General features: G+C 42.1%; 1 protein-coding gene across 4 annotated transcripts in view; it reads left to right on the top strand.

The window, feature by feature from the left end:
- Window positions 1-3,681: 3,681 nt before the first annotated feature.
- LOC119657599 (carboxypeptidase M) overlaps window positions 3,682-16,728 on the top strand; it is a 32,529-nt gene continuing 19,482 nt past the window's right edge. For 2 of the 4 annotated variants that reach the window (XM_038064587.1, XM_038064586.1), the window contains exons 1-2: window positions 3,690-4,386; window positions 15,678-15,867. In XM_038064587.1, the coding sequence (XP_037920515.1) occupies window positions 15,698-15,867 (170 nt within the window). In that variant the 5' untranslated portion in view covers window positions 3,690-4,386; window positions 15,678-15,697. Of the gene's footprint in view, window positions 4,387-15,677; window positions 15,868-16,728 lie in introns of all 4 variants that reach the window. The other 2 variants (XR_005250148.1, XM_038064585.1) reach the window with 2 other exon arrangements.

Genomic DNA, 16,728 nt, shown 5'->3' with positions numbered 1-16,728 from the left:
GATGTAATACCTTATGGTGGTTCTGTGGGGCATGGGGGCAGTCGGAGGGTGGTTTTAGTGGGTAAAAATCCCACAAACTGGCGTGTCCACAGCAATGTGTCTTTTGATGATTTGCTCCTTCCCATAAAAAAGGCAGATATTGAATCGATTTTAACAAGGTTTTGTTTTATGCAAAACCTGAAAATCTATGCTTTCGAACGCCGAGTTCTTAGAAAAATCGTAAACCTAGCGAGGGTACACAGCGGATGGTAAATGGGAGTCATCGACAGTTAGCTTTTTGGGTTAATTAGGTATGTAATTAAATTAACTAGCAATTAAGGTTTAGACTTAGGTATTTAAGGACAAGTTGGTCCATAAGCAGGTTAGACAAAAACTTCACTCAAAACACAGGAAGAGGACAATTGGTTCTCGAAGCACGGGTATTTGAGTGACAAACCTCTTTATTCGGCATTTAGAAAATAAAATTTTGTCTTTTTTTTCCACTGTGTAGTACTTATTATACGACGAACCAGACACCGCCATTCCTTTTAAGATTCGAAAGCGCCAGTGAGCAGGTTATATAGGGTGTGTGAACATCAGAAGAATTCCTAGGTGGTTACTAAAACGCAAGGTAATAGGGAAAAGACCAAAAATCTCGAAATAGACGAGAGGAGTCAATGGGCAACGCGAGTTACACGGTCGCTCGATTGAGAATATTGGAGATGAACACTTCGGAAGGCTAAGGATTGACACCAGATTGCAGCGCCATACAAGAAGAAGCCCTATAGATGTCAAAAAATGCCATAGCCAATAAAATTTCATCGTAGGTGCCACAAGGTTGCGGGTGAATTAAGCCAAATCTTGTTACAGACATTGAAATAATTAATTTGAGATAAAGCAAGTAACACACGCCTTCATACTCGGAAGCGGCGTTGTATACATGCATATGTACATAACATTCCGGAAATCTGAATGGTGACTTGCTTTAAACCTCTGATAGTAATAATCCTGGAGATGAAGCATCAACAAATGATCTTCACAACCACCAGAAGAGCGTTATCATTGATACGGCCACAAACATACTTGGCCCCAGCCGTCAAAGTAGTCGGAACGGCTGGTTTAACGATGAATGTAAGCTAGCAACGGAGCGGAAGAATGCCGCATACCGAGTAATGTGGCATTCTCAAAGAACGCGGGCACGCGCAGAGATTTATCACGAACACCGTCGAGCGGAGAAGCGACTTCACAGACGGAAAAAGGAAGCCTGGGAGAACCAAAAAGTCTGTGAACTAGAAAAGTACAGGGAGCAACCGTACCAGGCGAGGAAGTTTTACCAACAAGTTAGCAGAATGAAGCCTTCTACACCGCCATGCTCATCCTGCCGAGACAATGAGGGAAGTCTGATTTCCGACAGAATGGGCATATTAGAGCGATGGGTTGAGTACTTTGATGAGCTACTGAACAACCAAAACATCGGCGAGTTGGAGGTCCCGCCAACTGAAGACGACGGACAAATACTGCCACCACCAAGTTTAGGAGAAACAGTCCGTTCAATTCATCGGCTTAAAAATCATAAGTCGCCAGGAGCCGATGGAATTACAGCTGAATTGGTTAAATATGGAGGCGACCAACCACACCAAGTGGTTCAGCAGCTTGTGCTCAAGCGGGATAGCGAATCAATGCCTGACGATTGGCAACGAGGCATTATCTGTCTCATACATAAAAGGGAGATATCACAAAGTGCAGCAATTATAGAGGTATCATGTTGCTGAGTACCATCTATAAGATATTCTCCGCTATCTTGCTAGGCCGGATAGCCCCATACGCCCAGAATATCATTGGCCCATATCAAAGAGTCTTCACTCCAGGCAAATCAGCAACAGATCAGATTTTCTCTCTACGGCAAGCGATGGAAAAACTGTTGGAATGTGGACAACAATTGCACCATCTATTCATCGACTTTAAAGCCGCCATGAGAGAATTCGGTATCCCCACCAAATTGATAAGGCCAGATAAAAGCAGCAGGATCACTCTCAAGACCATTCGACATCAACAACGGTCTACGACAAGGGGATGCCCTACCATGCGTCCTCTTTAACCTGGCCCTCGAGAAAGTGATTCGTGATGCTGAGGTAAATGCAAGAGGTACGCTTCTCTTTAAGTCCACCAAACTACTGGTCTATGCTGACGATATCGACATCATGGGAAAAACCATCCGAGACGTACAAACTGCCTTCATCCAGATCGAGCAGGCGGCAATAGGCGCGAGATCTTGGGCTGCACATCAATGAAGGCAAGACGAACTATATGGTGGCAACGTCAGTACCGAAAACCAACCAACCAACAACATCGAACCGCACTGGTCAAAAGGGAAGAATAAAGATAGGAGACAAACTTTGAGACCGTTGATAATTTCTCCTATCTAAGGTCGAAAATCACAACCGATAACAGCTACGATGATGAAATCCGCGCACGGTTGTTGTCAGCCAACAGAGCATATTTCAACTTAAAAAACTGTTCCGCTCGAAAGGTCTCACCATAGGGTCAAAGCTTTTACTGTGCAAGACAATGATCTTGCCAGTCCTCATGTATTCCTCGGAAACTTGTGTTCTTAACAAGAAAAATTGCGAACTCTTGGCCGCGTTCGAGAGAAGAATCCTCCGAAGAATTTTTGGCCCCCTACATGAGGATGGACGATTCCGTAGCCTATACAATGACGAAATCTATGAGCGATACCATGACTGTCCGGTTGTGGATAAAATCCGGCTCAGTAGGTTACAGTGGGCGGATCACTTAATCCGTATGGATGAGGATGATCCCACCAGGAAAGTCTATAAGAGCAATATCTATGGTAGAAAAAGAAGACGAGGCAGACCCTGCCTAAGACGGAATGATGGCGTAGCCCAGGACGCCAGACGGCTTTAGGGATATCGAATTGGTGAACTTCGGCGCAAAACCGGGATGTCTGGAGTTCCTTATTAAGGCAGGCCTAGACCGGATACCGGTTGTTGCGCCGTTAGTGATGATGAGTAATACTCGTACAACAAAATCTCTTCCATGTACCCATAAGAGTTTCATACAGCTGGTTGCCGAACTACGATGTAATGGTAGAGAAAACTACACCTCGCAATATTCCATTATATTACTAATTATGGAATAGTTTGGTTTATCTAGATTTGTCTCAAAGGTGGTTGTCCAATCTTCAATGTTAAGTGCTGTTGGGAGTGGTTAGTGTTTAGGTGAGGAACCCGATGAAATGGTTTATTTCCAGTTTTCCGTTCTTTTTTAGTAAATTATAAGATAAATGGATGACATACGCTACAACATAATAGTCGTGAATAAACACATCAGAAATACACGAAACCTCCAGTTCCCATTGGAAACTTGTTTTAATTTGTTCAGTATAAAAATATTTGGAAAAACTTAACTCGAGAGCAACCCTCAATACTATTTGTTAGCAATACAAATTTTGCAGCCAACTGTTATTAACAACAAATCTCACTTTGCATCTATCTGTATCTGTCCATACAGATTTATTATTGCTAAAAATTTCACTCGAAAGCTTGGAAGCTTTCTTCTGTTGATAACTTGCACGTGAGTCTGTGGACTCTTCGCCACCAGCTCATGCTTCCGATGGTTCCTATGGTACCCTGGTTGCATTCTGCTCAATGGATCCATTGAAAGTTCCCTGTGCTGGTGGAGTCGAACTCCAGTCAGCTCCATTCAGTTTAAAATCTTGTGTTGAGTTTTTCGAGCGTTAGTCGACGTTGAATTACCTCCGAAGAAGAAAGGTGTAGAGCTGGGAGTTCTTGTTCAGGCGGATACGACCAGCCTATCAGTGAAAAACTTTCTTACAGTCTTCTGTCGGAGAAAAGATAGTGCACTCTTTGGTGTAGGACTACTGAAACTTATCATAGATGCAAAGTGAACAGATAGCGTGATAGTGTCTTAGCGTAATTAAATGCGTTCGTTGTGACCAAAAGTAGATTTTCGGTTATGATGATTACTATATTGTTGTCGAACGTTTTAAGGTGATTTTTCTCGGAGTGCGTTTTGGAACAACAGAGTTTCAAGCCTGCTGACGCTAACAAGACAGTTCGTTAGTTCTCGTGTCTTCCTTAAATATTCATCTAACATGCAGCAAGAGTGATTATTTGCTAAGCTAATAGAAGACCACTTGTAGAGTGTCTTGAGATTTATAAATTTATGCAGTGCGGATTGGTCTCATCCAATTTCTCCTCCGGTAAAAGTCAAGAAGGATTCACTGAAAACATTGTACGAAGTGGAGAAAACCAGTGCGATTTTAATTAGTTCTCATCTGCAGCTTCCCGATTCAGTTAAGTTCTTCGGTTCACCTCATTACGCGTTATAGAAAATTGCAGATTCCAGCACGGGACCGTCAACAAGGTGGGTATGATTGGGTCAAGGTTACGGTTAAGTGCTTTCTCCACTCGTTTCTTGCACATGCAGTCACCTGTTGGAGGGAACATATAGCCATAATGCACAATTATGCATTGTGTTGCCTCGTTCTGTTTTTATCATTTCAATTTCATATTGCGTATAGTCACGTATTTCCATTTCTTTTGGTTTCATGCAACGTCCCAGCATTGCGATTAGAATCAAGCCAGAAATAAACTCCGTGAATTTCTTTGGGTTTGAGTGAGTTTTCAGCCGTTTCAGGAAAACGCGTTTCTGATGAATTTCTCGGAGCTCAGTAAGACGAGACTTCGTTAGAAAGTTTAACCTCGGTTTTTGGTCATTCTTCTGTTTGGAAAGATTATACGCACTACATTACATAGTAGTCGTTACCACTTCTGAATATTTCTTAATTCTGTTGTGAAATCTTCTCAGGAGAATGCGATGAATTTAAATCTTTTTTATTCCCATTCCATTGGGGCTTGATGCTACCTGTCTGGGAAATCATAAAATCAATTGGCGACGAAATTCACTTGCAACACTGTATATTCAGCGTTGTTTGGGTCTTCCACTAGTGGAATGTTGTTTTCTCGCACTTAGTCATAGCACATTCATCCGTACATACATATTTTCTCCATTTCTTCCTCAGAAAGTCGTGAGGTGAATTAAAAGAATGTCGTGATTGCTTGCCTGACAACCGGTGTGAGGTGTGTATCTTAACTTTTGTGGGTCATTATGATACTCAACTTGTTAAATCGACGCCGGGAAGTACGAGCACTCTAAATATATCATGATTTTTCGCAGCTAATTCACACACATGAGTATGTTGGCTTTTACCGTAATTTTCTTTATCGGAAAAGAAATTCTATGGCAGCGTAATATCGAAAGTTTACTCATTTGCTTTGCTTGCTTGACAAAGAATGTAAATGATAATTAATGTCAATCAAGATACATATTATGTACGGAATATGTTGGGGTTGATTATGAGTTTGTGTTATTTTTGTTTTTCCTCATATACTCGAAAATAAATAAGAAGTTTCAGTCTTATTTTAGCTTAACTCACTTCCCTTTGCTCAAACTATTCCTGATTGCCTTCGGTTACCTTACTGTAGCTCCCAATCGACGTACTGGGAGCTCTTCGGGGTACAAGTCAAACTATTTATCAGTGGCAGTGTCGATTCTAAGAAAATATATTTTTTATCTATTGATGAAGAGTCAGTCACACTCTCTGCTATTGTCCTACAGACCTCAAAATGAGAACTCAGAAGGGTTAGTTCCAGAAAAGGAGTCACGTAGCGAATTTTATTTTATTATTTTTCTGAGTTCTGGAATATTGAATTTTTGACTAATTTTTAGGGATGTTATGGAGGAAGCAGCAAAACTAAACATTGCAGCAAATTCACTTTTTGATATAAAGCAGAAAACAAAGCTCTCAAATTAAATGTGTTCTGTCTTCAAAGCTGAATGCGGTAGATTGGTGAAATATAAACTCGACCTACAATTCTCCAGACAAGACCCAAAAATGACAAAAAAATTAATTTTTTTATTACATTAAGAAATTTGTCTTTCTCTTCTGAAAATTTTGATCTAAATATTGTTAAGATCATAAACTGGAAATCTTCAAGAAATTCCAACAAACCCACTCAGCGAAAATAAGAAAAAGAACTTTTTCCGAAAACCTTTTAAAAATATTATCCTTGATCACATAAAACAAACGTAAAGTGAAGGTAATGTAAAGACTACACCGAGGGTGAATGGTAAACCCAGTACAGAAGCCACTCCATGACACAAAATATCGATTTAAAAAAATTGGTTTTTCTGGAAAATCACATAAAAATGTTCCGTGGAGTCCGCTTCCTCATTACAGGAACATATGTTCAGCTTGTGAATTATGGCTTGTCAGAATGCCAGCAAAACTTCCGCAAGTCTTCCTGCTTTTCAACAGGATAAACTTTGCAAGAGGGAGATTAAAGCCTCTTTTGCTAAACCATCCGAGATTTCATTTCCCTCTACGCCACAGTTTGACCAGGTACCCAGAGGAGTTCCACCGTATTGAATCTAGAGATAGAGTTCATACGGTTTGTTCATTCCTGAAAGATTTTCGAGGTGGCTGCAAATTGAGTAATGCATTTAGAGCTGTGCGGGATGTCGGGCATATGGCACCGGTAATACCTGGATGTACAGTTCTTTGCAGTGCGGCTCGTTTTTGGTAAAAAATCTCACCTTAACGCACCACACTACGCATGCATAAGCGAACATCGGCTTGATGATAGCAACGTATATCCACGTTACCACATGAGGTCTGAGTCCCCATATCGAGGCAGCTCGTCTCAAGTTTACCTCCACATGTTTGTTCCAAAGAAGATCTAGAGTGATTCCGGGATATTTCACTTCTTCGGGTAGTACCCCTCATCTCAGGGAGGCAAAGTCCATCTTCTTTTTGCAAATAATACCATTGTAGTTTTATTTAGATTAATTGAAAGTCTATGCCTGAGGCACCAACTGCTTATCAAATCAATGGCACGTTGTATATTTCTACATATGGTTCCAAAATCCTGATCAACAGCAAGCACAGCCACGTCATCAGCTTAACCTTGAGGATCTAATGGCAAATTTAGCAGTTCACATAGTAGGGAGTCGATCAGCATACAGGAGTGGCGATAGCACACCTCCTGCTTCGTTGCTTTGATACCCACCTCAGCACACTGCAATCTCCGTGTTAGCATAGCGCAGATCCACTTAATTAAAGTATCATCACTACCATGCCCTCTGGCGGTATCACAAAGATTTATAAATACCCACAGTTAAACGTCTCTTCAATGTCCACGCACACCCCAACTTCAGAGTTGCATTCTCCATCTTTGAAACCAAAGAATGAAGAACTGACTCACAAGACTTTCCACGCTGGTAAGCATGTTGGTTTTCATTAAGTGGGTGCGACCGAAGCACTTTCCCACGGATGTGATGCTCAAAGAGTCGTTCCAAACTTTTCAGCAAGAATGAAGTCAAGCTGGTCTGTCTGACGTTTTTTGGATTAGAATCAGCTTTCCCAGGCTTCGGTGTGAAGACTACCTTAACCACACATGGCCTAAAGCAAGACATGCTAGAAAAATATTTGAAGTGTTCAAATGACTGTATGGCAGCTCCCACCTTTTCATAGGTAACAACCGCTTTCGCAGTGTTCCAGTTCACCTTGCAACACTTGCGCGTTAAAGGGGTTGCAAAAACCGTCAACTATCCCCCCTACCACTTCTCTCACCCGTTCTCCAGGATGGTGTACTTCCAGGAGGGTCTGTACTTATTCCAGCTTGGAGCTCGTGAAAACACCACCGGGTGCAACTTGGGTGACTCATCCCTTTTAAGGACTCTACAAAGTCTTGAAGTCTCTCTTTCCCCTTCCTGTTCTTCACATTACGCTCTAAAGGAGTCTCGTTTAGAACACTTAATGAGCCTCTTACATTCATGCTGCGAGTTCCGGAAGTTTCACCAGTCTTTGTTCTTATTGCTTTTGTAAGCACGGTTTAGAAGTCATCTGGTTGATTTCCTGAGTTTTTGCAGTTCCTGGTTCCACCAAGGAACCGTTTTACCGTTTTCCCCTCGAGAAATAGGACAAGTCTCTTCATAGCACTCTAAAAGTGTGAAATTTCGAGTTTCCAATTCATCTTCAAGCGCCAAAGAAGTCCTAAGTCGCCTAGGGAGCTATACTTTATTGTAAAAGAAATTCTTTGAACTTTGTTTAATTTGTTTTCCTTGGATTCCGTCTTTGCATTACAGACTGTTTGCCCGCAATAGTCAGATTAAATTCCAGGTATCGGTGATCTGGCAGTGAGAGTTCGTATAGCACACACCAGTTTGTAATCAACTCAAACACTTTTGAAGTGCAAATGGTAACTTCATTTTTTCTCGGTCCCACGAAATTGGGGGCGCATCCTACGTTTGCAGTCATGAAACTAGCTGAAGTGATGAAATCGAACAGCTGTCTCCTCTTGGCTTGCATTTGTCCCAACAAATATGTTGAGCGTTCGCATCGCAACCTATTAAAAGTTCGAGACCACTTGATTCTGTATACGCTTCTAGATCCCTTAGTCTTTGCCTCGGTAGAGGATACAAAGAATCATGTGTATGATGTGTTTTATCTCGCCATTAATCTGGAACTGTACGATGACCGCAATTAGGCTCTGGGAACAGAACTGTCTCAGCATGGTTGCCTCTAACCGTCTTGACATCAGGACACAAGCTCTCGCTTTTATGGATCTTTCATCGTAGAAGATCCTAGCGCTCTTCGCTGATCGAATGCTGCAGATTCTATTAAGTGGAACCCATGGCTCTTGCGCCAGGAAAATGTAGGGGCAGTCCTCCTCGCTACCAGAAGATAGGAGGAGGCTTTGGCACGCTGCAGGTTAATTTGACCAATCTTTATATTTTTCGACATAAACTTAGTTCAATGTGTACGGAAAGTCGCGGTTCAAATCTCACTGGTGGCAGTGGGATTTATATCATGATTTGACGTCAGATACCGGTCGACTCAGCTGTGAATAAGTACCTGAGTCAAAGCAGGGTAATAATCTCGGGCGAGCGCAATGCTGGCCACATTGTCTCCTACAATATACTGTAGTGTACCGTTACGGTCTTGAATGAAGTCCTCTAACACACTTCAAGGCGCTGATCCAATATGGATTCTTGCGTCAACGATTATTATTATTAATTAATGTGTAATGGAAAACTGGATACGCTTCTATGCCGCGGTCCAGGTGTGACACACCGTACCGCTAGAGACTCGGTCCCCTTGTGTTTGATTTCTGTGAGAATAGCCGAACTTGGTGGTACACCAGTTCCCATGTCCTTATCCATGAAAGGTCTTATCTCAACCAGCAGATTTTTTGTCTGTTCTCCACTTAACACCTTCACTGGTTTGCGGTTCCCGATTTGCATAGATTCGATCACTCGAACTGCTATAAAATCAGCTCCGTTCACGTCTCTGGCTTCCCTTTGTTCCGCCTGTTCCATAAATTGTGTAGTAGAAGTTACTAGCAGTGCGAACTCCCGTATGGGGGTTCCGCCACTGTTTGGACTGTCCTCTGCGTGCGGCTCCATTGTGGGAAAGCGCACCGAAGATGCTGCAATTTGCTCTGTATTGTGTGAGTCAAAGACCATCATCTTTCTTTGCTCTCAAAATGGACATGATGCTCTACAGTTTTTAATATGACTGAATTTCAATACATCTAGGAAAAATTGGATATCCCCTGCCTTTCTTCGGGGGCCCGGTAGCCAACGTCCGACATGTTCTGTCCTGCGCAGCTCAGTATTTACGATAGTGAGAGGGCCATCCTGGTTTCCATGATACCAGATAATCTTCGGTGAGGCTTCGTGACAAGAAGCACTTCAGATGCGTTACTTACATACTCCTTGAGGCGGCACTCCTAAATGGCTTCACTGTAATCAGTCTGGTGCGATGAACGGCAATGAAATCTTTCTACCAACGAACTATCGCTCTACGTACAAAACGAGATGTAAAAAGTCACGGGGCAACACTAACACAAAAATACGGCTATCTACCACGGTCACTATGCCCATTCGTCAATCATACTGCCGACGAAGCAGTGTCGAGAAACTCCTTCCGTCGACGGAGTATAGCTGTTGCGTATGCATCAGCGCATCGAAACTAACAAGGCACTGATTAAAATCATAGATACCGTTTATCACATGAGCGCCCATACTGTCTAGATTCCGGACTTTGTGTATGAGCCCCACGTTGGGCACCAGGGGGCGGAGTGATGTGGCGCGGCAGGATCTGCCGTTGTGGAACGAATATCCGACCGTGTGTAGACGATTCAAAAGGACCACAAGCAGATTAATGTTTAAAGACTTGTGGTTTCGTCCAGGGCAGGGGAAACTCATCAGACGCTGCCTCACCTCTGCTCAGGGAGCAGCGCGACCGAAGTGCAGATCCTGCCGCGCCACAAGCTTCTGAACACTTAGACCTTAATACTCCGTTCCACTCGGATATTCCGGACCCCGGTTGGTGGCAAGGTTCTGCAAGAAGAGAATCTCATTGAAGCTAGCATGTCCTATCAAGGGAAAACCCATTTCTAAGTCGAAGTGCACCATAAAACTTTTACACATGTTACGTACTTATATGTGATTCGACCTTTCCCATTTTTGTTCCATCTAAACTGCCACTTAGATGTCACACTCTTATTTAACAACCATTCTATCTCCGGAGACCTCTTTTCGGGCTTTCTTAGCATGTCATCATTCACAGAACATATCCACTCAATCAACAACTGCATTTTTTCATCCCCTGACAGAAGCACAAATTCAGGGTGAGGGGCGCGGCCGGCTAACTCCTCCATCCGCACAAAATAGTCCATAGAGTTACACCCATGCATATTCTATCGGATTTTCCATCCAGTGGGGAGTCAACACTTGTATTCACATCCCTACTCACAACCGCGTCCTCAATAGGAGTAATATTGCATCCATCTAAAGTTCTCCATGACTGGATAAAAGCCCTTATTCATTGACATGCATAACATCAATATCCCTTTCGCACCTCGAATTTGATAGAACATTCTCTCAAAAGGAATTGAATTGTCATCGCATTGGTCCTAGCTACCCTTGCGGCGTAAACAGGGCACAACATGCCGGGCCAGAAATCCCCGGAACGTACCGCTCCTGTAATGCACGTTATTGTTGCAGGATGAAGTCATATTGCCACTCTGCGAGTATGTAGGGAGCTTACACCTGATCTTCAGCCTTGCAGTCAGCGACTCTAGATCGAAACCCAGGCATCTAAAGCACGCGGGGAGCATATCATGTGATCTAATCCGATAGCTAAAACACTAGAGAAACGCTCAGTGGTCTGGGTCAACTACCATACTCCAGGATGACACTTCAACGGTCGCTTCACACCCTCTGCTCTTGCGCAGGATCCGATAACCTCCTTACCAGCAGGTGCTAGCACAGCTTCACCTCACTTTTTTCTTGGCAAAATCCTTTCTCTGCTTTCCGGTGATACAGTTTCCTTTGCCGAGGTCAGCTCACTATCGGAGCTCTTTTTTCTAGCTTCGCTGGCTTTGCTTGGCCTCTTTAGTCTCGTGGTAGCTGCAAGCACCCTCTCTTATTGTATGAGCTATCCATTGTCACTTTCGCTTTCTGATTACATTGCAAAAGGGTAACGGTGCTGTTTGCCGACCAAGTTCTTCGTTCGAAATAATATCAGGTCAGCGTACTCTACGTAGACAGTAGCCTGGAGACTTCTAGTGACAATAGGGGTAACTTTCCGTGTGCTATTCCTTTATAGCAATATAAAAAGAGTGCAGCACAAAATAACAGCGCATTATCAGATTTTAGACAAGGCAGGGAAATCGAATCTAGCGCTGCTAATGTATCGGCAGTATCCAGTCATCGTCCGCAGAAATGACGTTTCCTAGATATACAAATTGATCGACGCCTTCGATGCTCTGCCTATTAATGCAGGTAGGAAGGGTGCAAATATCCGTCAGCCTAAGAACCTTGGTTTTCTTGGTGTTTATCTTGAGGAAATATGTCATCGTCCATTGAACTCCTCTACTTCCTCACGACAAGGCAGTATGAAGAACATCACTGAAAATAAGAAGAAATTATATCGGTGATCGTGATTCAACCCTGGTGGAATCCACTTTGAACTTAAGATTCCTTTCAGAAATTTTGCGGCATCATATGTCGCTCTGATAATAGCTCTTAGTTTCTCAGGAATTCTCTTCTGCGTAGAGCATGCCAGACACACACTTTGTTCACGCTGCCAAAAGTTTTCTCGACATGGATGAAGCAGGTGAAGCGAAGATCAAAACTCCGTGCACTGTTCCAAAATGATACGTAGGGCATTCATCATCATCAACGGCGCAACAACCGGTATCCGATCTAGGCCTGCCTTAATAAAGAACTCCATACATCCCGGTTTTGCGCCGAGGTCCACCAATTCGATATCCCTAAAAGCTGTCTGGCGTCCTGACCTACGCCATCGCTCCATCTTAGGCAGGGTCTACCTCGCCTTCTTTTTCTACCATAGATATTGCCCTTATAGACTTTCCGGGCTGGATCATCCTCATCCATACGGATTAAGTGACCCGTCCACTGTAACCTATTGAGCCGGATTTTATCCACAACCGGACGGTCATGGTATCGCTCATAGATTTCGTCATTGTGTAGGTTACGGAATCGTCCATCCTCATGTAGGTGGCCAAAAATTCTTCGGAAGATTCTTCTCTCGAAAGCGGCCAAGAGTTCGCAATTTTTCTTGTTAAGAACCCAAGTTTCCGAGGAGTACATGAGGACTTGCAAAATCATAGTCTTGTACCGTAAGAGCTTTGACCCTATGGTGAGACGTTTCAAGCGGAAGAGTCTTTGCAAACTGAAATATGCTCTGTTGGCTGACAAGAACCGTGCACGGATTTCATCATCGTAGCTGTTATCTGTTGTGATTATCGACCCTAGATAGGAGAAATTATCAACGGTCTCAAAGTTGTATTCTCCTATCCGTAGGGCATTGATGTGGTCAATACAGGAGGTTGGGGAGCGGAAACCAGCCTGATCTCTGCCGATCAAGCTTTCGAGGTGTTTTTTGATGCGTTGTAGGAATATTTTAGCTATAATCTTTGCGACGACAAGGAGTACGCAGATACCCCTCCAAATATCACGCTCAAAATGGCCCTTCTTTGGGATGTTGACGATCATCCCCTTTTTCCACTCTCTAGGAAACGTCTGAAATTTCTAGGATTCCCTTACGATTGGAAGTAGCGGATCTGCAGGTGGGGCGATAAATAACTCTGCGGGGAGAACCCGACGTCTTTACTTTGGTCGAGTGCATTGATGGTTGAGATGATTTTTGTTCTGTTACGGTGACTAGCCAGTTCAGCCACAAGAGGAGGAACGTCACCGGACGTGATATGGTTAACAACCGTCGTGAAGAGTTCTTTTCACTTCTTCAGCTGCTCGTCATCGTGGATGAGGAGTCATCCGGTAACGTCCTTCACGTAGACGACCATCAGATGGTGATCCCTTTCGAGGCTGATGTCAGTACCTCCCTTGAAAGGACATCCAGGAGACAACTTCTAAATTTATTGGTTGCAAAATTGTCAATTTGATTGCTTGTACGGTGTTGGTCAGTTGAAATTCAACTGACCTTATGGCTGACTCTGTGCTCGAACAATGTGCTACCAATGACGAGGCGATGGAAGTGTTGTCAAATCCCAGTTTGGTATTCAGATCACCCATCACAATCACAATGTCACATTTAGAAAACCTGTTTTAAACTGCGAGTAATTGCTCAAAGAAAGCATCCTTCTCTGAACCGGAATCGTGAAGCCAGAATGCTGTCGGAGACCGGCTCCCAGTTGAAGAGAATTCGTCTTGCGGTCGCCGTAAGAAACATCCTGATATCGGATTCGCGTCTGCTGCCTCTTGGCTTTCGAAAGTATAAGACGTTACTATAAGTGTGGGCAGAGAGAGGGGAGTGTTCCCCAGAGGCCAGCTTATATCCTTGGAATTCTGGTCCGAGCTGGAGAAAGCGAGTGAGGTTGGGGATCCTCGATACCGTTGTCGAGGAGCATGTGCACATTGCAGAAACCAATCATAATCTGTTTGCGATAGTCAACAATTTTCGACGTGAGTTCAAACCCTATTCGAGGCGTTGTTGACGTTTTTGTTGTTTGAAAGGAAGGAGTACGCTCCTGGAATGAAAGGGTACGTTCCAATTTGTTGTGAAAGACCTGACCAGAAATGACTAACGGTAAACAATGTTTAGCCCTCTTAGCGGTAGATACAAAGGAGTTTAAAAAAATAGCTAATCATGGGTAGATGAGCCTAATATTAAGAAACCCGAACACGAAAAAAACTATTTTTTGCAATACTCGGTGTATTCTGTTTTGAAAGTAAATTCCTCATTTCTACACTATTACACTATCTCCCGAAAATATATCTAGATGTCGGAGTATATAACATATATATTTGCATCTTAAATGTTTTTGCATAATTTCGAACATAATCACGGAAGGTTTCTGCTTTTTGTGACTGAATAATATCTTTCCGTTTTGGTTTCGTAGTCATTCCACACTTCAATGTTCCGAAGATTAAACTTCGTTGACAATAATACTGAACACAATAATTGTTTCATTGTGTGATGCATCCATCTTTAATAGTTTGTGTGTTAATCAATTCAAGAAAAACACAAAATTTATGTTCCGAAAATAAGCAATGAGTTAGGGAAATTGTCATATGGGAATATCACTCGCTCAAATGGAATAGAATGAACTTGAGAAAGAAAATGAAAGTAGCTATTATCTTTTATTCAAGACAAAAAACAAACTTTTATTTAATATTTACTGCCTTTGTCTTGGGCCAAGTGAAAAGAATTTATTCAATGCAGTTGCGGTCAGCATAGTCACGGGAATTTCAAATTGTTTCTCAGAGGTAACGAGATACATAGAAGCACAAATTGTTTTTCCCTGGTTCCTCTGGCTTTTTGTATGAAATGCGAGTGAAAACCAGAAATATTTCCGTCTGGTGAAGTCGACTAATCGACTGCATACTATAATACAATATATAAAGCCATTTTGTCATATTCGTTTTATAAATTAGCGATTTATTTATGTTCCACCCTAACTTTCTCCTGCCAATATCTCCAGGCCGCGCCTGCCTGTTATTTGCTTGCTTATTAACGATTAACTTCTGAGTCGTTGTGAACTTCATCCACTGAGATGCTTTTGATCGCGCTAATTCCACTCACTTTCTATTTCATCGAAATGTTATAAATGGAGTTTCAAGTCAAATGCCGTGCCCCATTAGCATTCCTACAATTGCAGAATTTCGTGTTTGTTCTTTTGCGTCAGGCGCTATAAGGCCTGATACAATCTTAAATCCACTGATCCACTAGTCTCTGGAAAATTTTGAGCATATGCAAATCAGTTTGGGGAATTTTTACGATCAGTTTCATTTGTGCATAACAAAAGTTAAAAGGATAGAAAAGATAGTTATCATGATTAAGGTGAAAAATACAAACAACACAAAATATTGAGTTTGGCCTTGTAGTGGCAGTTTTAGATTCAAGATGCGGTAATTTGGCGAACTTTCGATGTTTATACCAAGCTCAGCCTTCATGCACGTTAAGCAATGGTTAACAGCTACCCAGAACCCGACGTTTCCAAATAAACAGAACTTTCAACACATTTCAGTTACACAATAGAATGGTAGTTTTTGCTAGTATGAAAATTGGTCTCATAATTGGAATGTTCTTCTATTTGCAGACAATTGAATTCCTTCGACAATGTTGCTTCCAAACATATTACTTTTGATCGGGTTGTGTGTGGTATACGCTTTGGCCCAACCAACCACTGAAGACTATGAGGGCGTTGCTCAACCAAGGATTTATTCACCTGATTCACAAACATTGGACTATGTCTATCATAATCACGATGAAATGACACGATTTTTAAGGTAAGTTTTTATACGCTTTATAGGGTTTTCAGATACTGAGCAGTAGCAGTACCATAACGATAATTCCTTTACAAAGCACTTGTTTGTTTTAGCAATTTTGCCATTCAAAAATACCATGAATTTCAATTAAAGCAGATATCTGAGCCTCTGTATTTAAAAACTGGATTATTGTGCATGCATGTACGTATGTGTTTCTTTCCAAATCTGTAACTTTGTTTTATTAAGCCTGCGAGCTATTGCTTGCTGATCTCAGCGACGTGCTTCATGAACCATGATCTTCCAAGAGATTATACATTTTCTTACTCGTTTCTATTCTATGTCATTCCATAACTATGCTGGAAAAATGGGTTTTGTTACTTTCGTTGAACAATAATAAAGACAGGTAGGTTTAGGAAATTGGGGGTAGCGTACCTTCAGCCACTCATGCCTAATATATTAGGCCCATTGTACTGAGTTTTGTAGGCTTTTGTGAACCTCAGGAAGCTTCCCAAATGTTTCAGTAATTGAAGAGGGCCTTTCGGATGAACAGTGAGCAAAATAAGGATACCGTCGTACGAAATACATACATTCAGAACGGGAGTAAAACGTATAATATACAGTCTTCGGGATACACTTCAAAGAAAATTAGCGAAAAAGGATTAAAAAAAACCCTTGCTGCGGGCAAATAAAAAATGAAACTCTTTTTTTTCGTAGACGAAACCGCACAGAGCTAAAAAATAGCAATATTGACATTAAAAACTCAAAAAGATTAGTTAATACTCCCTGTGGAGACTTTTAGTATCATATACATTTTCACTGGCCAGTTGCATGGATTCTCTATTATTCAAGAGGACATTTTTTCCTGAAACCTCGAAGGCTATC

Source organism: Hermetia illucens, chromosome 5 (genome assembly GCF_905115235.1).
Source record: "Hermetia illucens chromosome 5, iHerIll2.2.curated.20191125, whole genome shotgun sequence".
Classification (NCBI taxonomy): Eukaryota; Metazoa; Arthropoda; class Insecta; order Diptera; family Stratiomyidae; genus Hermetia; species Hermetia illucens.
This window is presented reverse-complemented; position numbering and strand designations above follow the sequence as displayed.